This window comes from Crassostrea angulata, chromosome 6 (genome assembly GCF_025612915.1).
Source record: "Crassostrea angulata isolate pt1a10 chromosome 6, ASM2561291v2, whole genome shotgun sequence".
NCBI lineage: Eukaryota > Metazoa > Mollusca > Bivalvia > Ostreida > Ostreidae > Magallana > Magallana angulata.
In genome coordinates this window covers 10,028,951-10,050,360 of record NC_069116.1, presented here as the reverse complement: position 1 = coordinate 10,050,360, position 21,410 = coordinate 10,028,951, and the positions used below count along the sequence as shown (strand labels likewise).

General features: G+C 32.5%; 1 protein-coding gene and 1 long non-coding RNA gene across 3 annotated transcripts; both read right to left on the bottom strand.

Moving 5' to 3' along the window:
* Positions 1–121: 121 nt before the first annotated feature.
* Positions 122–1,861, bottom strand: LOC128189686 (uncharacterized). Its single transcript, XR_008244264.1, has 3 exons — positions 1,273–1,861; positions 799–909; positions 122–342 (listed from the first exon to the last, which is right to left on the bottom strand). It is a non-coding gene; the product is annotated as an uncharacterized LOC128189686 (long non-coding RNA).
* Positions 1,862–5,203: 3,342 nt separating this feature from the next.
* LOC128189685 (uncharacterized) lies at positions 5,204–20,546 on the bottom strand. Of its 2 annotated transcripts, none has more exons than XM_052861392.1 (9): positions 20,475–20,546; positions 13,820–13,860; positions 12,409–12,609; positions 11,994–12,107; positions 11,205–11,367; positions 8,999–9,132; positions 8,820–8,849; positions 8,070–8,136; positions 5,204–6,439 (listed from the first exon to the last, which is right to left on the bottom strand). In XM_052861392.1, the coding sequence occupies exons 1-8, from the start codon at positions 20,483–20,485 to the stop codon at positions 8,078–8,080; spliced, it is 753 nt and encodes a 250-aa protein (XP_052717352.1). In that variant the 5' UTR covers positions 20,486–20,546; the 3' UTR covers positions 5,204–6,439; positions 8,070–8,077. The 2 variants fall into 2 exon arrangements, with proteins under 2 accessions (XP_052717352.1, XP_052717353.1); XM_052861393.1 differs by having other exon boundaries at positions 12,409–12,603; positions 20,475–20,528.
* Positions 20,547–21,410: the final 864 nt, after the last annotated feature.

Genomic DNA, 21,410 nt, shown 5'->3' with positions numbered 1-21,410 from the left:
AACATATACAAATGGTTCGAACACAATTTCTTACAACTTACGAGGTTCTTACCAAGTATAACAATTTACAACTCTATAGTAGTTTAGAATGGTCAATGGTAATAGATGCATTAATGCAGAAAAGGTATAAATCGAGTGTGTATCAATTGTAACTGTATTTATTACATTGAATTTGAATTTTTTAAATCTACACTTTTACCTTTTTTACTTTTCCCGCTTCTCTCTTTATTGCAAGGACGACAACGTTTGTTTTTCATAACAAAGACGACTGCAGCTAAAGCCAGAGGGAATATGGCAACAAGAACAAAGAACCCGATCCTCCAACCACTCTCGCATTTTTCGCTAGAAAATATATTATTAATTGCATTTACTTAAATATAGAAAGAAACATGTAAATGTTTGTGACAAGTAAGTCTGACCAGCTTGTGCCTCCCTGGTTTGTTTCATTCCCTGTTCCAGAATGATAATCCGTCACCATTGGTTCTGATACTTCTCCAAAAGTAAAATCTTTTGACCAGGAAAAATATTCTTCATGGCATTAACATCATTTATTAGGACTATTTCAAACGCTTAGGCTATTTAGTTGACAAAGAAAATTGACACCCAAAATCAACACGTTATTTTTGTTACATGACGCTGAGCCTGTGGCGGTATGGAAAGACCGTTATTTTAAGAATTATGAACTTCGCTTGATTCTTGGTAAGTTATATATATACACACGTGTTTTATTTGGTAGCAATAAAACAAAAAGTAGATTAAACAATTATAGCAAAGAGAAAATTTAATGATTCTGCTTACATTTAATTGATAATGGTGATTTATACAGTTTCGTAGGACAATTGCCATCCTCTTTAGAACATGTTTTTTCATCCATACTTCCTTGGTAAGAATCATAATACGGACATTTATCTATTTAAAAAAATACATGTTTGAATTGAATGTAACTTTGTACAGATTATTTAATTAGGATAAAAGTTTAATCATATATTAACGATTAAACATAAATATATGTATAAATGCATGTATATACAGAAATTCCCAAAAAAAAGTAAATACCAAATGATATATTTCATTTAGAATTATGAAATAAACTAGCTTCACGTAGTATAAGAAACCGTTATATGCCATTTAATATATTTATATGTTTGGCGAATGGAATAATTCTTGTATAATTATACAAAAAAGCAAATTTCCCCAACATTCGATCAACTAAACCGAGTACATTTTACTTTCCGTGCGCTAGCCTAAGAAAGTTATGCATTAGTAATTCACCTTTGTTTATCCAAGCCACTGTGAAACAGCCGATACCAGTGTTGTTGTGTTCATCCGAGAGGCAGTGAATAGTCTCATCAGCTTGCGTACAGTTTTGAAGCATCTCATCAGGTTTGTCACTGCATGATTTCACCGGGTAAAACGATTTCAAGGTAGAACTTGGCGAGGACAGCAGTAACACCTGATTAACAATAACATGTACGATTTTAATTTACACGTATTGTTGAAATTACACGCAGAAACAGTAGGGAGGATATTAAATTTTTGTTGTGCAAAAGTTGATTAAAGATCAAATATCTTTGCGACTACATACCACACCTAAGCTAGAAATGTGATCAACTACATCAAAGTTTCTAATGACATTTGAGATATTTGGAAGCAACGAAATTAAAGTCTTACAAAACCATTTAAGAATATAATTCAAAGAAATTTTATGCTTGACGATTTTTTTTACTTGTGTAGCATTTACAATTTCTAACAAAACAGTGTTAACAATTACCAAATGTGGACATCAATAAATACATGCCAACTGGGAAGAACCTAGAAACAAAAGGAATTCATTATTGATAAAGAGTTGAAATAACCTGGATTAAAATTGTGGAGTACATGTTATTGTATTAAAAATGCTTTATCGACAAATAGCCGCAAGGTCAGGGTATTCTACTTCTATATATATATATATATATATATATATATATATATATATATATATATATATATATATATATATATATATATATATATATATTATATAGCTTCTGAAGATTTTAAAATGAAAGCGCTTAAGCTATATTGAACGTTTTTCGTGTTTTCTTATTTAATTTTTATCTATATATATATATATATATATATATATATATATATATATATATATATATATATATATATATATATATATATATATATATATATATATATATATATATATATAACTCGAAGGACGAATGTGTTGGGGCCATTTACGCAGATTCCGAGTGTAGGGGGAAGACAGCGCCGTCCTTCACATGCTATTCAAAAACACCTCATGGAAGGTCCATGTTATGTGAAAAGCCAAACACCCAGTGTTTTCTGTCTAAAAGGGGTCAATGCAAAGCATTTCAATAGGATTTAAATGTTGCGATGCAAACGTTGAAATTATAAGAAATATGACAAAACGATTTGAAACGAGAATTTAACAAGCATTTTATCCAAATACACGTATATATTTGTTTTCACCACATTATCCAAAATTTTTTTTCAAATAAATGGAAATTGTAAAATCAGATCACTCTGGGGGGTTTTTACAGAATAATTTTCACCGAGTTTTACCAAAATATGCCGAAATCTTACATAGACGCAGCAATTAGTGCTGCTGTTGCTTATGTTAAAATTAACAATCTTTCAATAAGGAAAGCTGCAGAAAAAATATTAAGTGCCCAAATCTTCTCTGAGTGACCGAGTTACCGGGAAAATCCCCAATGGGGGTAGTTGGGGTAGGGAACCAATGTTTACAAAAATGAAGAATCTGAAATGGTAGACGTGGCTATAAAGAGGGCTAATATGGAAATTGGATTCAGCAAACTTAACTTTAGAAAGAGAAAACGAAATCATTGCTCTGGAACTCACAAGCCAAACCAGTCAGTGGACACAACCACTTTATCGATCGGTGTTCAAGTGCTTAAAATGTCACTGGAACACAACAGTAGACAACTTTATCAGAGAAACAGGGGTTTCTGTCGGTAATAAACAATTTCTAAAACTTTTCAGCGTTGCCTGGCAAAAATCATTCATGCCTTGGACAATAAGAAATGGTTTTGCAGCTGCAGGCATCTGTCCTTATGCTCCAAACCTCTGCGTTGAATCAGACCACCCGGAAAGCTTTAGTTCAACAGCGATTTCATCAGGAACCACAACTGCCTCCGTAGTTACTGACGAAATCGAATGAATTGGATTCTCTTCAAACTGAAGACGAATGCCATTTAGAATGTCATTTGGCACAAGACGAGGAACCACTGCTTGATTTACTATGCGCATCCAATTCCTACCTCGATGATAGCAATGAGATATTCACAGAGGTTGTATAAGTTCATTTGATGTGAAATCGTTTACACTGTTACCCAATTCATGAAATCTTACCTGATCGGACATAAAACGCAAGTACTAGTAATCGTTAAATGTATACATATGGAGTGCTAGTTGGTTATTTAAACATTACTAGCTTTATGTGCAATAGAGATAATAAACTTAATTTGGACTAGAGACAATTTTATTGAAAAATAAAGGCGTTTATTGGTATTTACGCCCAAACGATAAAATATTCTCTTATAAATGGTCAAAGTCATCTTCCCAAGTCAAGGTTTGGTCAAAGTATTCGAAAAACAAGAGCTAACAAAACTGACTTTAGCCAATGGTCATCACATTTGCCAGTTTACGATTTATATATATGGAAAAAATATTATGGACACATATAGAAATGATTATTCTTAATCATCTTGTATTTTAACATTTTTTGGATGTTTTTCTGTTGACCTTTTTCTTACTACTGGACAGAAATATGCCACCATACCTTGAAAAAATTCGTTCCGACGACGTCATGCATTGGATGATTGATATATCTTTTGGTATCTGCCAACAACTGCGTTAGAATTTTCAAAATATATTTTGACCGATGAAAACAGACCAGTTTGTACACTGGTTTTTATTTGAAAATTGTATTAGTAAATAATGTATTTAATTTCAACTTATATCCACAAAAACAATAGGGAGGGGGAATAAATCGATTATTTCTGTAAAAAGTACCACTGCACATTCGGATTTTACCTTTTGTGTAATCTTATTCATACGAAAGTACGAAAACGTATTTGTAATGGCCTCATGTTACTGCTTAGGAACGCGATATATTCTCATATTAAAACCTGCTTGCAAATTCTTTTTTCATTATACCTCATCAGATATTTATATCGATAGAAGTTTAAGCTTTATTTTGAAAAAGATTAAAGAGCACGAAAAATTCACGGACTTGCACGAGCATTGCTCAGACTTCACAGTAGTTGTAAAAATAATGGCACTTTTACATACATTGCATTTTCTATTTAATTAATGCAATGCATCGCCTGCTACCTTCTTAATATGATAAAACACCCCAAAATTCACTTGAATTTTGGGAGTTGATTAATCAACTCTTCTATGCAGTTACTCTGGCAAACCGGAAGTGAAACAGTGTTTGGACCTTTAAAAATAATAGAAAAGTTTTATGAAATGTATGCTGAAGCATTGTTTTTCAAGGAAATTGATTTATAAACACTTTTAAAATAGTCAGATTTTATATATACGAACTATTTAGATATTTTTGTGGTCTCGTGTATACCTACGCCAGAGTTTAATATAGTCTCGTTCAACCAAACGCTCGGCTGTCTCCATAAATCTCCGATAAGCAGAGAGGCTCTCTTGCTTGTCGGAGATTAACGGAGACAGCCGAGCGTCAATAGTGCTTGGATCCCTACAATTTTTAGAATTGTTTCGATTGCTAATACATTGTTTGAAATCTATCTTAAAATATTACACAGCATGATTCATAAGGGGTTTCTCGAAATTCTTGTCGGAAAAGTCTAAAAATCCATATAATTATAAAAATTTGCATAATTCAAATACAGACCAGAAACTAATTGCCATGCACGACAAGTTGATTTTAAGAATAATGCTAATCGATAAAATGAACTCCCGGCAGTACTTCAGTAACTTGATTAAGTAAACTATTAACCTTCTACCCGTGACTTTTTCTACCTCGACTTGTGGTTGGAAGGGGGTTAAGGAATTTGTCTTTTGTTGTACGGATTTATGTCGACCATGACTTACAGATCCATCGTCAAAATGAGCCACGGTGGTAGACGTAATTTGAATCTAATACATTTAAAAAAATCAAACGAGTTTAATTAGAATTAAAATAAGCAAGTATATTGTGGCAGTTTAACTGCAATAATTTATTTTTTAAACAAGCAACAACATCAAACAAATCATCAAGTTTCAAACTTATGAAATATCTAAAGGTAACTGATACATGTAAGTACAGTGTAAACAAACGATTTCATCCTCTCAACCAATTCAGGGTTTCAGAACATACTTGTAAATGACACTATATTATACACTAGGCCCCCTATATATAAAGCACTATATTCAAAATCATGAACACTTAAAGGGGAATTGCATAAATAATTTAAGGATTGTCATTTTGGCTTTTTTGAACACATTACATATAACATAAATGAACACAGATAAATGCGTCTTATTAAACACATGTTACTTTGGATTCTTAATATTGGTCGAAAACACCAACTATTTATCATTGTTTTAAACCATACATTACAAACATTGTGTAGCAACCTCCAAATTTGATTAAATAATTTTCGAAAATAAATGTAAAATAATAATATTAATGATAATAAAACCCAACCCCTACAAGCCTATTAAAAATCATAAACCCTTTCGAAATTTGCACACATACAATACATTCAACACATCTTTTATTTAAACAATAAAATGCTTTATTTGGTGATTCATGTGGGTACATGAAGGTGTCATTCTAAAAAAACAATTTACATCTTTCTTTTTACAAATTAATGAACTGATTGTAAAAAAGTAAGTAAACTTCACTAAATTTACTGTTAATGTACATCAGTACATTAGCTAAACGAAACAACTAAATCGTCCCCTATTGGGAGTTTAAGTCTGACATCATCATGATTATTTCGTGCGGTCCGTGATTTTCTTTGGTCGCTGTAGGTTTCAACAGATCGATAAACGGGGCGTGTAGGATTTAATCTGGCTGTTTCTAAAGAGCTATGAATTAACTTTGACCTTGTGTGTCGGAAAGGATTTATATAGGCAATGCCTGCTATCCCATCCGTTCATGTGATACATAATGAAATATTGTTTAAATTTATTATGAATTAGATAGAGGAAATCATGCTCGGTAGATGTAAATATATATTTTTAAAATAATTTTTTAGATGATTTTGATGGTAATGATGAATTATAGAACATTAATTCTTAACCTCTTCTGTTTATACTAATCAACATAATACTTATTGCACACATTTGAGTAAAAATACTGCCTTAAAACATCTTCGCAAATTCATTTCAGGGTAAAAGTCAGTTTTTCCTCCATGCAGATTGAGATTCAAAGCTTAAACTGAAAAACATAAAAATGTTAAGTGTACAAATAAACGCACAAATCTAAGTTTGAGATGTATTATTTGGATTAAGAAATGACCACTAATTTTTTGTTACCAAACGCGTTGCCAAAAAAACAAAACAAAAAACCCCAAAAAACAAAAACAAACAAGGAGCCCATGAGCCACGTCGCTCACATATGCAACATAAAGCATAGTTAGATCAGCTACACGAAGTCATATCCAAAATATTGGGATAATGAATGAGTAAAACAGATCCTTTAATATTAAAAGATTTTCAAAATTTTCTAAAGATGTTGATTTGAAACTTCTGTTTATTTAGACTCTACAGCCACCACCCACGCCGATAACTTGGTGGTGATGGGCCAGTTTGATAGTACACAGAACGCCACATCCATTCCATTGCCATTCTCAAAAAGATCTTAAACAATTGTCCATACAAGTATAAAGCTTTGAACCCTTGTGTGGCCCAAGAATAATCCAGGGCTAGACTCTAAACAACTGAGAATTAACAAATATCAATATGCTTGCATATTAGTAATATTATATACATGTACTATATATTTTTGAGAATGATCAAATTTATTTTCTATGTAAAAATTTGACCCCCCCCCCCCCCCATTATAGTCTCTTCGTTTTTATTTGATTTTTAAAGATCTTTCTTTGTATATATTACACAACCTAAGGATGCTTCCACTCAAGTAACAGCTTTTCTGCTTAATTGATTTTCGAAAAGAAGATATTACTCTTTACATTCTTACGTAAAAATTCGACCCCCAAGGTGGCCCTACCCTAAACCCTGGGATCATGGTTTAAACAAACTTGAATAAACACTACTGAGAATGCTTCCACACAAATTACAGATTTTCTGGCCATTTGGTTTTTGAGAAGAAATAAGATTTTTCTCTTTGTATTCCTATGGAAAATTTCAACCCCCCAATGTGGCCCAGCCGTCCCCCTGGGAATCATGATTTGAACAAACTTGAATTAACACTACCTGAGGATGCTTCTACACAAGTTTCAGCTTTTCTGGCCAATTGTTTTTATTAGAAGAACATTCTAAATAATTTTCTCTATATATTTCAATGTAAAACCCATTGTGGCCCCACCCAACCCCGGGATCTTGGTTTGAACAAACTTTAACCTTCACTACCTAAGGATGCTTTCACACAAGTTACAGCTTTTCTGACCGATTGGATTTTGAGAAGAAGTATTTAAAGATTAACTATTTATATTCCTATGTAAAATTTCGACCCTCAATGTGGCCCAACCGTCCCCCTTGGGATCACGATTTGAAAAAAAACCTTGAATATACACTAACTGAGGATGCTTCCAAACAAGTTTCAGCTTTTCTGACCGATTGGTTTTTGAGAAGAGGATTTTTTAAAGATACCAACAATTTTTTTTATATTTCTTAATAATCTCACTTTGAAGCGGGTGAGACCCTTCATTTTAACACACTTAAATTCCCTTCCCCTGCTTTGTGCTAAGTTTAGTTGAATTGGCCTGTTGGTTCTGGAGAAGAAGTCAAAAATGTAAAAATAATTTACAGACGGACGCCGGACAAATAGCGATCAGAAAAGCTCACTTGAGCTTTTATCTCAGGTGAGAAAAAAAATAAATTTATACCGGGAGATTTAATGGTTTCCTCCATTACATTTTTCAAGCATGACGTCTCCTTCCGCTGGCGGAGAACCTGAAAATGCAGCAAAAAATTCATATCATTTAATAACATACAAGTAAACGTATGAAATGTATGAAACCCTTGAATGAATTAAATTGTTTTGTCAAACACAATTTTAACTTACTGCAGTCTGAAATCAACTGAAATTGTAATTTGATTGCTCTTTATAGTTTGATTGTCTTTACATAAACACATTCAACTTGATTCAGCGACATTAATTTACAATAATATCAATGTTACTCTTGTCTACAATACAACTTATATCTGATGTGATATTGTTATTTTAAACGAATTTATGTTTGAGCCAACAAGTAGGATTTTAATGAAATGGCAGTATTATCAAATTTTGATTTTAATGTATTAAGTTATCAACTCTTTTACAAAACAGTGAATGATGCTACATAATTGGAAAAAAAACTTCAATATACTGCTAAGTCATAGAGGACTTTTAAACCCTTTTAACATTTTATGCCTTAAAATGTTTCACTTAGGAACTCTATGACCAGGTTTGTATGTCAGATGAGGGCTATATTTTTAAAAATAAATATTTGTCGTGAGGTGGCTTGTTTTTTTTTTCTCGTTTAACATGCTGCAGTTTTTTTTAATTTATCACACCAATTCTCTGATTTTGTAATATAGATGAAGCTTATTAGCTTTAATAAAAAGCACATTTTCTTTGCATACTTGAAACTTACCATTTTGATTTTGTTGATCTTGAAAAAACCCTGTTTAACAAAACAAAAATGGTTTGACTTAAGAGAAAACAAAGTGAAAAAACCCCATTAATTTGAGCAATCAATTCAGAATCAATGTAAATATTATACTATTATTTAAAGATAAAATTTGCAATCTTCTACACAATAAAAAAATTAACCTTGTCTGATTTTTTCTTTAAGTTCAGGACAAAATGAACTTTTTAAAATAATAGCGACAACAATCACAGCAAGAACTTCAAGTAGAAAGGTAACGACATATGCGATCATCCAACCATCTCCACATTCCACACACCTAGAAACAAAGGATTTTTTTTTATTCAAATGTATAATTCTTTAAACCATTCTGATGATTAGGTTAAATAGAAACAATTAATAGTTAATTCAGAAACGTAAATATATAATTGGAAAAAAATATTCTAGATTTGTAAAACAAAATAACTTTAAAAAATCCTCAAATATTATCAGAACTTCACAGTAAATACCCTCTCTGTTGTAAATGAAAATAACCATGTAAAGCTCTTCTGTGGATAAAACCTTTACATTTCTAATCTGAGCTTTGTAAAGATGCAAATAATTGTTTCAATATTTCCTTACTTTCTCCTACCGTACATTGCAACAACATATCTTAGAAAATTAATCCCATAGGACTATGATTTTCTTTCAAGAGTAATTTTGGTAGAAACTTTTGTAATAATTCTAGATGCACTTCGTTTGCCCGACAGCTAGATACCTGTTTTTATGATTTTTAAAGTAACAATGCATATTCATAATACGAGCAAACATATAAGAACTCAATTGTCATAAATTTCAAAAGTTTTTGCATATTAGATATGTCGCAGTAAAGAAAAATTATAAAGAATTAATGCACCAGTTAAAGGTACTTCCATCCACATCATTCCTGTTAAACAACACATTAATTTCTGACCTAGGGATCAATACTATTCAAATCCGGAAGACCCTTCTTTGAATATCATAACAGTATACAGGAAAAGGATTTTAAAAGAATTGTTCAATGTTCACTCAATGAACCACCACCCCCTTCAGAAACGAAACACCTCTAATACTAAAGCATTAATTTCATGATTTTGATTTAGGCTTCAGAAGCATCCAAACCATGTATTTAGTTTGCTTAGGAAAACCCAGTTGTAGAGAGTGAGTCAAAGAAATGCTTCACTTAAACTCTATGATTATAGTTTCTCTCCCTTACATCAGAACCTATGATCCCCAAATTAATGATTTTGGAGAGACCTCCATAACATCATCAACATAATCATGTACAAAGTTTTTCTGCTATATGTAATAAATTGTTCCATGTTCACTGAATTAGAGCCCAATCATTAAACTATATCCCCTGACAAAAAGTGCATATCTATTTACGTAATTGATAATAACAACACATTTTCATTCTACACCATGTACATACTTTACGTTACCCAATTAAAAGAAATCTGTATAATAAACAATGCGACGTTTGATAAAAAATGATAGATTAGCGGAGTTTTTAAAAGTTAGTTTTATTCCACAGAAGCTTGAGAAACATAATTATACTTACCTCACTTTATTGAAGGGAATTTTTAATTTTTCAAAACATTTTATGATAAGATTAACACATTTCCTTTTCTCGAAACCTATTTAATATAGATGGTGACATTAAGATAAGAAACATGTATTTGGGTTGTCGGTAGGATACAGGAACTGATATGTACTTAAGAAATATTCTCATAATGTTTGTTGAAAATCTTCATGTATATAAATAAACAAAAAAGAAATCAGTCCAATCTTTCATAGTCCAGTCAGTTAAATGATAATTTGAATTTTAACACTCCAGACCAAATTTCCAGCGGATAACTTACATGTACCCCCTCCCCCTTTTATATGAATTTAAATTTATCATTAAATGTGTTTTGTTATAAAGTTGAGTTATTGTTAAAGCTATACACGCTATAATTTGCGTCAATTTTGAATAAAGGGGAAAATGTATGTGTTTGATTACTAATAAAAGTTACCTTTATTCTGTTAATTATAATGCTCAATTCGATCACGTAACAAATATATCAAATATTAAACAATAAAAAATATTTATTTTCCTGCCAGGAAAGTAATGCCTCCTCATGAATATCAATCTATCACGTGATATCGACAGCTAAATTTAGCCTATCATACCAAAACTGGTGAAGGGTCAACATCTTCATAATTGTGATAGTTTCACAAAGGAAAGGATATTTTCACATAAGTGCTGTCTAAAAATGGTAAGTCCAAATATCAAGCATTAACCGAGATTAACAAGAGATGGGATAGTTGCAATATCGGAGGATTTTGTGTTTTTATAATGAAATTTTGTATTCAAAGCTTTACAAATCATACTTTTGGCATGTTTCATTCCTTTTTTCAGCGACTCCAGAATCATTTGTAATTGGGTCCGACGAGGATTTCTTGCTTGTGGTTGTTGTCATTGTTGTCATTGTCTCTGTTGTCATTGATGTTGTTGTTGGTGGCGGTATCAGTTCTTTGATGTAACATCCTGTGTCTAAAAAAATTATCATTGATATTAAGGTGTGTCGAAAACTATGATAACATACTCAGTAACACAAAAAAACCCATTTTTTTTTGCAAATTCTGGTGTGCAAGTCTTATGCAGATATAATGCAGGTAAGAATAACTGCCCTTTTCAATACTTAGATAAGTTTTATTCAAGTATTAATGTGTCGTTATTTTTAAACTAAATGATCTATGTGTTTTCATACAACAAAGGTTGTGGAGAAAGTAATAAATCAACGAATTATTTATTTTCGACGTTGTCGAGCGATTATGTTTGATCACTTGTTGTCAGTGTTTATATATATATATATATATATATATATATATATATATATATATATATATATATATATATACACACAAACATATTATGGTATTCATAAGTTATATCTTTTAAATAACATGTAGAATGCTAGTAATAATTGCAATAAAAGAGGGGAAATATCAATAGCAGCAAAAATCAGTGATCCTTTGTTTGATTTATATACCAACAGCAACTACGGAACATTGATGAGTTTACAATCGACATCTGAAATAAAACTTATGTGATAAATATAATTAAACAATTACAATCAAAACTATTATAAGATATTTAAAATATATGATGATGCTTACAAATAATCGATAACGGCGATTTATACAATGCACTGGGGCATCTGCCATTATGTTCAGTTGAACAGTCTTTTTCATCCATATTTCCTTGATAAGAGTTGTACGACGGACATTTATCTGTAAAAGAATTGTGAAAATATTTAACCAAAAAAAATGATTACGACATTACAATTAAAATAGATTTTAATCTATGTTGATACAAACACTGTATGTTTGCACCGTATTGATTGTTATACATGCATTTTCAGCGATTTACAGAGTACCGGTAGAGTTTAACAACCGTTAGGTGGGTTGGTAAATAGGGTATTGTATTGACATTCCAGAAAGCTTTTGAAAACTGTACGGGTTATCAGTGATTCGTTGCAATATCAATCAATACAATCAATATCTAACACAGAACAAGGTGCATATGTTTTACCTTTACTTATCCAAGTCACTGGAAAACAGCTTAGACCCAGGTTATTGTTTTCGTCGGGTAAACAGTGAATGGCGGAATTAGTTGTTGAACAATTCTGGAACACATCTAATGGTATGTCTTTTAATTTTATGTCAGTGCATGTATTCACCGGAGAGAAATTCGACCTCCCAGTAGAGCTTTGCAGGGACAACAATACTGTAACTAAGGAAGGAGTCTTTTCTAGTTTTCGACTTGTCTAACGTAAATTTGATTAATTATTAAATGGTCATTATATTAGCTTTTCTGTCAATTTATATCTTTATATAAAGTCTTCATTATACATAAAAATCAGAAAAATTTTATTATTGGAAGCATAAAAAAAATAATCAAGATTTCTTAAAAACTGAAGAAAATTAGAGGAAATGCAGGCTTAGCAATATCATTTTTAGTATAAATATTTATCTCAATTTAGTAGTATAAGCTGATAGACATTCTGATATTTTATCATTTCATTGAAGAATAGAATCTTCAAATCTTAAACAAATGTCTACAGAACTACAAAGAGCTACACTTATTTTTATCATCCTTTACGTTGAGGAAAAGGGTAGTGATCTTGACCTGACCTTATGTGAAAACAAAAAGGTCAAATTTGATTAAACTGATAGAATCATTTGGTAACATGATCCGAAGTATGTCTGAAAACGAGAAGACTCCTTCCTTAAAGTCAAATATCTTTTAACAATTCTAGTATGTAGTTACTATCAGAACAATTTTGCATCTCGTTTAAACTATTAAGAAATTCAATAATATTGTTGATTTTTTAGACATATCAAAGCGATGTTCTAGTATCAAAAACTGAATTGTAAGTTTATTCAACATTTGACTTTTTTCCTCAATTAAGGTAAATGTCCTCTCTGACGTATTTTCATTTGGAATTCATTGCCATAAAAACCCCGATTTGGTCACCTTACCAAATGATAATAAAAAGCGAATCAATATTTGCAATTTAGACAAATAATCAGTAACAAATGCTTCGAAAATACGTCAATTATAATGATTAAAAATAATTTTTCTAATTAACCTTCACACAGATATCAATGATTTGGCGAAACAATATATTAACAAATGAACGTCCTGCTATTAATAGTATCAACGCATGAACTTCATAACATGTTTTGACCAGTTTTTGTTTGTTTTGGTTTCTATTGGTTGCTCTTGCCTGTACAATGAATTTACAATGGCTAATGGCCCAACTTTATGTGAACCAGAAAGATATGTTGTAAACTGCCGGTATTTCTTAACTGGTGTTGTTCTTTGTGTTTATGAGAAAGGTAAGGCAACTTTTTGTAAAACAAAGTTTTACTTTTGTTATATATGCATTTCAAATTATGGCGTAGTTGATAAGATGTTTGAATAAATACGAACAATTTACCTATTTTGATTTTCCGTAAGTACAAGCCACGTAGGAAACACCTGAAGAGAAAAAAAGCAAATAAATAAAACCTGCTTGTAACAGAAATTTATTTGACATACGTAAACAACGATATAACATGAGCTTTAATATAACAAGAGGCCCATATGTCACATCGCTCACCTGAGCAACAATATGCATGATAAAATCAGCTTAATGGAGACATAATACAGAATATCTGGACAATGTAGTACCGGTATAATACCTGTATATATTCTTATGTTTATAATGAAGTCCCTTTTCTAACAAGATGATTTTACATTCATATCACATGTTGAGCATCGCAGTTCTCAAGAAGATCCTAGACAATGTTTATACATGGGATATATACCTACATCAAACTCTGAACCCCTTGTGATGCCCAAGAATCGACCAGGGGCAAAAGTTTTAACAATGTGTAAGAATCACAAATTGGCAAAATGTTTGCATATAAGTGAAATCATGTAACATTTCAGTTTTTGTTATCGACGGTCAGACTCCTCCTAGACAAACATTTGAATGAATAATAAAACAAGCCCCTGCACCTTTTTCCTTAAACCAAATTTAAACAAGAGGCCCATGGGCCACATCGATCACCTGAGGAACACTATGTATGATAAAATCAGCTTAATGGAGTCATAATACAAACTATCTGGACAATGTACAATAAAACATGTAGATCCTGTAAAACTAAAATCCATCTTTCCCCGTGGATATTCTTATGTTTATAATCATTAGTCCCTTTTCTAACAGGATGATTTTATAGTCATATCACATGTTGAGTATTGCAGTTCTAAAAAAGATCCTTAACAATTGTTGATATATGGGATGTAAACCTACATCAAACTCTGAACCTTCTTTTGACGCCAAATTGTCCTGGGGCCAAAGTCTTAACAATTATAAAGAATCATCTGGCTGATTAGTTTCTGAGAAGAGGATTTTTAAAGATTTACTCTACATATTCCTATGTTAAACTTTGACCCCCCCCCCATGAGGCCCCACCCTACCCCGGGGGTGTCATGATTTTTACAACTTTGAATCTACACTACCTGAGGATGCTTCCACACAATTTTCAGCTTTCCTGGCTGATTAGTTTCTGAGAAGAAGATTTTTAAAGATTTTTAAAGATTTACTCTATATATTCCTGTTAAACTTTGACCCCCCCATTGTGGCCCCATTCTACCCAACGTTGAATCTACACTACCTGAGGATGCTTCCACACAAGTTTCAGCTTTCCTGGCTTAATGGTTCTTGAGAAGAAGATTTTTGAAAATTTCTCCAAAATTTTCAATAATTTCTAATTATCTCCCCTTGAAAAAGGGTGTGACCCTTAATTTTCTCAACTTTGAATCTCCTTTGCCTAAGAATGATTTGTGCCAAGTTTGGTTGAAATTGGCCCAGTAATTCTTGAGAAGATGATGAAAATGTGAAAAGTTTATGGACAGACAGACGGACAGACGGACGACAGACAAAATGTGGTAAGAAAAGCTCACTTGAGCTTTCAGCTCAGGTGAGCTAAAAAACTAAAAAACAATAGAGTGATACGATTTAAACAAGTTGTACAGTTTGAGACAAATCTTCCAAAAGGGTTATAATAGCATGTTTGGGATGCAATGTCCCAAATTGGAGATACATTTAAAATGTAATTAATAATGATTTTAAACATAGTAAATGGTTAAATTTGGCTTAGTGGTTCTAGAGAAGAAGTAAAAAATGTGAAAAGTTAACAGACAAATGGACGGACAGACGGACGGACGACGGACAACAGGTGATCAGAAAAGCCCAATTGAACTTTCGGTTCAGGTGTAAATATATAAATAAGCATAAATTTATATCAAATGCAAAAGTTTTTGTAAGCAAGTTTTTCAATAAGCCTGTGATTTGTAAGTTTAGTCCCCAAACGGAATATTATAACCAATTTGGACCCATCTTGTTAACGGTCATCTGAGCATAATGCGACTCTGTTTGGTAAAGAATCATAAATTGGTAATCTTTGAAATAAGCTTAATGCAATATGTATTTTAAGGGCAACAACGTGACTATCAACCCAGTCCTTACATCAAAACCCCTACCTCTTGGGCCATAAACTCAGAATATTGGAAAAGGCTTCCTTGTTTGTACTTAGTGTGTCCGTCAAATGTCTCGTGAAGAGAAGAACGGTTTTTGAGATAGCATTTTTTTTTACAGCTATTACTAAAATATTGATGGTCGCGGGGGTGGGGGGAGGTAGGGAGTCGGAGTAATAAACTTCACATTTTATGCTTCCCTTTGTCTGTAGATACTACACACCAAAGTTGATTTAGACAACCCTAGTAGTTAAACTTAAGTGTAATATCATGTAAATAGTCTAGGTAAATTTTTGTATTTACAACACTAGTATATCTGCTATCTTTATAAGCAGCGACTTGAAATGTTTGTACAAATTCATGGAATTATTAGTAGCTGTTTGGATTGCAAGATATTCTTTACAAAAAGCACGTGCATTGAGTGCTATGTAATTTGTAGAACAAAAAAGACGTTTAAATTACCAACATGTAAAATAATAATCGAACATTTGTATTAATATGGGGGTGGGTTGTTTTATTTTACATTCATTTGAAAAATGTGATATTCTACGAATTTTATGATAATTTTGGTCGGCGCGTGATCAAATTAAGAAATAAAGTACGAGTTTTCGTGAATGTTGCAGAATAACCTCCGAGGTCGAGAAATGTTGTTTTGAAATATAAAAGCCGAGGCGTTAGCCGAGGCTTATATATTTCAAACAACATTTCGAGACCGAGGAGGTTATCCTGCAACATTCACGATAACAAGAACTTTATTTCTATTCTACTAACAGCCCAGTATTTCTACAGATCGTTTCTCCTATAGAGAGACGATCTAGGTCATTTTGACGGCTTTTCCGTGTAACCCCAATGGTTTTGTTTGTAATGTGTACATGTGTATAGATCAAAGGAATCACATGCAGACGACAGAATTTTTCTTTGAATTTTTACTTAATACTCTTTACTTATTTATAAAATATCTTTAAATCATGTTCCTAATATTTTAAGGGCAATTTAATACGATTATTACTACTACACGTTATATATTTTATGTAAAAACACGCAGTGAAAATGTGCTAGGGAGGTGCTAGAAACAGCCGCATTGATCTCTTAAAAATAAACATTTGAGGCAATACACATCGTTTTGACTGGAACTAACACGTGAAATTGACATAGTTTTAAAACTTTTTACGGTTTGAAGTTGTACTTTCATGGTCAGTGCAAAACAAATAGGTATTTCTGATCTGATAATTTACTGATGACGTTCGTGGTATATTGGAGAATAATGTCCGCGGCATCTCTTTGATCTCGGCAATAACTGTAGTAGAATCAATTATAAAGCACCTGGGCTTGATTGATTGTCCCAGATCACGCTCCGACCAAAACTAGTTCATGGAAGTGTGGAAAACAGGCATCGATCTGGGCGGAAGCCGAAGTTCACCGTGCGCGATGAAGTCCAACTTTCAAGAATCATGAAAAGTAACAGGAGAGGGACACTGGATGACATAACGAGTGAAATAAATAATGCAAAGGTTCTACTTTTTGTTCAAAGACTGTCAGGAGAAAATTATTTAAAATGGGATATAATAGACGGGTGCAGAAAGAGAAGATGATCGTCAGAGTATGTAACAGGAAAAAACGCGTCTCGTGGTGCAGAGAAAGAAAAAACTGGACTGTTGATGATCACTGGAAGGACTGGATATTTAATGATGAATGTCAAGTAGAAATAGGCAATAACAACCGCGTATATATCTGGCGAAAGACCGACGAAGTTGACAACCCCCATCTCGTGTGCCCGCCATCGAAGAGAAAACTGTCTGTTATGATCTGGGGTTGTATTTGTTACGAAGGTGTTGGAACATTGACCAGTGTTAACGGTAATATTAACTCTGAAAAATATATTGAAATATTAGAAAACAATTTGTGGCCCGTTATTGTTCGACATTTTCCTCATGGAAATTATGTGTTTCAAGATGACAATCAATGCCCCCGTTTATAGATCGCGATTACTCAATGCCTATATGGAAGAAAATAATGTAAACACTACATCATGGCCAGCCCAGTCTCCCGATATTAATATCATTGAAAATATTTGGTTAAAACTTAAAAGACACCTGCAGTGTACAAGAAACACCATCGATTCTAAAGATCAGCTGATCGCGGAAGTGACACGTTTCTGGCAAAACATATCGGTTGATTATACTCGCCAGCTGTATGACACCATTCCAACCCGTCTACAAGAAGTAATTAAAATGAAGGGCACTCTCACAAAATATTAAGGTAAGACAACGAATATTAAAATCAGGAGAGAAGTTTTTATTGAGTAGTTAATGTAAACAAATCGCCGGCATTTTGTTGTCACCGACGAATACTTTTGTCCAATGACTGTGAGCTTTTGTTTACATTTTGAATGTTGAAGTAAACATTTCAAATTCAGACCTAAAAGGAATATGTTAAACGTTAGGAACTGTTTATCTATGCTTAAAATGAATAAGAAGATTGAAAAATCAGCCTGAAAAACGTTTTTTATTGGTATATGGATAAGAAGATAGAAAAATCAGCTTGAAAAACGTTTTTAATTGGTTTCTTGAATCTATGTAAACAAAATCAGGACACGAGTCTTGTTTACTTCTTGCTTAAAACTCTCAAATTTCATCTGATCATTAGAAATGCATTTCTAAAGCATTGTAAATAATAAAAATAGAAAAATAGAATATGACGAAAATCATCTTGGGTCCAATTATTAGTCGTGTTGTCACAGTTTTAACAATTCAGAATCTACACTGTCTGAAGGTACTTGCATAGTAATATCACAAATGGTAGCATTGTAATTCTTGAAAAAATTTACAACCATTTTCCTTCAATATTTCTATGTTAAACTTTGAACACCCCTTGGAGCACCAGTTATAGTCTGACGGTCATGCGTTTTAGAATCGACACTATCTTGATAGGATGCTTGCTTAGTAATATCAGAAATGTTAGCTTTGTTATTATCATAAAGAAGATTTTAAAACATATAATTTGAAACCCTATTGGGGCCCTAGTAATGAGTATTTGTCGGGGGTTTACGGATTTAACAATTTAGAATCTTCACTATGTATATACGCTTTGATGTAAATATTGTTATTTCTGATGCAGTGGTTCTTGAGAAGATTTTTAAAGGGGCATGGTTACGATTTTGGTCAAGCTTTAGTTTTCTTTTTTTATTGTGACAATGTTTAAGCAATGCACTTTCTTTGATCAACCAAAATATGTGACAGTTGTAGAGTTATAAGCAAAATACAGAGCTTACAATTCTTTGATGAAAGTCAGGTTGTTTTGGAACAAAACTGTCGTTTATATGTATGGCGGCGCAAGAACGAGGCCGAGTCCCCAGACTGTGTCAGCCCTCGTTTCAACGGAAAATCTCAATTATTATTTGGGGGTGTACCACATACCACGGTGTTGGCACAATTACAACGGTAACTGGCACTGTAAATCGTCGTAAGTACATAGAAATCCTTGAGGACAACTTATGACCCGTAATCGCAGCCACCCATTTTCCCAACCACAATTTTCTATTCCAAGACGACAATGTCCCATTTCACTGCGCTCAAGATGTAGAGAATTACAAAGCCAGGAATCGTATAAACTGTATCAGCTGGCCTGCCCAATCTCCCGATTTGAACATTATAGAAAATGTCTGGCTAAAACTTAAGCTAAAGTTGCAGCAGCGCCTGGAAACCATCAACACCCCTGACGAGCTTTCCAGGACTATCGTTGATATTTGGCAAAGTCTCCCCTTGGAATACATTCAAGGGCTATATAATTCCTTGCCAAGAGGGATGAGGAAAGTTTTAATGGTTGATGGTGAAATGCCAAAGTATATAAGGAATAAGGAATCATTCTTGGAGTGTTATGAGGTAATAATTTTGGTCGGGGCGTGATCAAATCCAATAAAGCCCGAAGGGCTTTATGATAGATTTGATCACGCCCCGACCGAAATTATCACCTCATAATATTCAAAGAATGATTCCTTATTACTTATATTTATATAATTTAAAACATCGTACAATTATATATTAAATATAAATAAGCAAACCCCGCTGTCGCCTCAATTTGCCTTTATGAGTAATATAGTACAAAATCGATATATAGTGTTATCACAGGCAAAGACACTGGAAAATATAATAATAATATTAATCAATGGTAAGCAATTTTTGACTTGATTTGACGTTGAAATGTTTACATTACGCTTCGGGCTTGAGCGCCGCCATTTTGATTATGTAATATCTTTAATTTAAATTTTCTAATCACTGTTTAATTTTCTTCATATCATGATTACACACATTATCATTTTTTTCAAAAACCAAGCAGCGCTTCATCACCTCAGCTTTGTATCAATTGAATCTATTTATAATGACTTTGATGAAAATTAATATAGCGAGAACCCGGAACAGTGACGCAAGATATATATAGTTCTATCTATCTATCTATCTACCTATCGTATATAAAGAAAAGGAAAGTAATTTGAAATCATATTGACGACCTTTTAAAAAATTACTTTCTTTTTATTATCTGTTATGAAAAAAATAAATATCCAATACACTTACCCGAAAGACATGTTTAGTTTCAAAACAGAATATACTTGTTCGTTCGCCCCAAAAAAAAACCGCCCTAATTTCAGAAATAGCAAAAAAAACAACGTAAACACAATGAAAGGGTCTATCCATAATTTACAAAATTATTTTGAAAATAACTGTTTAACCATACAGATGTGCATCTTTAAAATAAACATAAAAAGTGCTCAGTGAAATTTAGATAAAGTTTATAAACCTATTTTATTGAACAATAACAAACATTTCTGACAGTTTAGTAAAATAAAAAAAAATAAAAAATGTAGCATCGAAATATGATAAATGTAAAAAATAAAAAGGATAAATAGATTGAATCTCAATTTAATCAGGAGATATTTTTATGACATTAAAATAAAACATAAAATAAACAATAATTACACTGTAAAACAAACGGGATATGGAACGAACCAGATATAGGATGGCGAGCAGACTTTGGGCGAACAGACTCACCAGGCGAAAGGTACATAGGGAGAACGAACCCGATACCTTTTAAAAAATAATTCCCAAGATCTTCCTCTGGATCATTCCGCCCGCGTCAGGGCTGGTATTTTTTTTATGAAATGAAAGACAACACGTAAGATGTCAATCTTTTACACTTTTCTAAGAAGACAGGCCATTTGAATTTTTGATGTAAGTAAAAAAACTGTTATTTTCGGAGGATGTGAAAAGGCATTGGCACATGTGTAACTTTGATGTAAACAATTTGGGTTCTTTGTATCAGCAAAGGAAGTATAAAAGATATCAAGATGATTTTTTAGAAAATTGTTTTGAATATATATCCTGCATCTAAAGCTGCCATATTTTGGTAAAATAAGTTGTTAAAATTTCAGTGACCTGTTTACCTGCATACAGGAATGCTGAACAATTCGTTCCTAAGACATTTCGCCCCTAAGACATCTCGCCCCCCTAGAC

Excerpts from the sequence above, each read along its gene's own strand:
- LOC128189685 (XM_052861392.1), bottom strand. Across the intron at positions 11,368-11,993 it reads ATCGCCGTTATCGATTATTT|ACACAGGATGTTACATCAAA; the intron begins GTAAGCATCATC and ends TAATTTTTTTAG. Across the intron at positions 9,133-11,204 it reads AGGAATGAAACATGCCAAAA|GTGTGTGGAATGTGGAGATG; the intron begins GTATGATTTGTA and ends CTTTGTTTCTAG.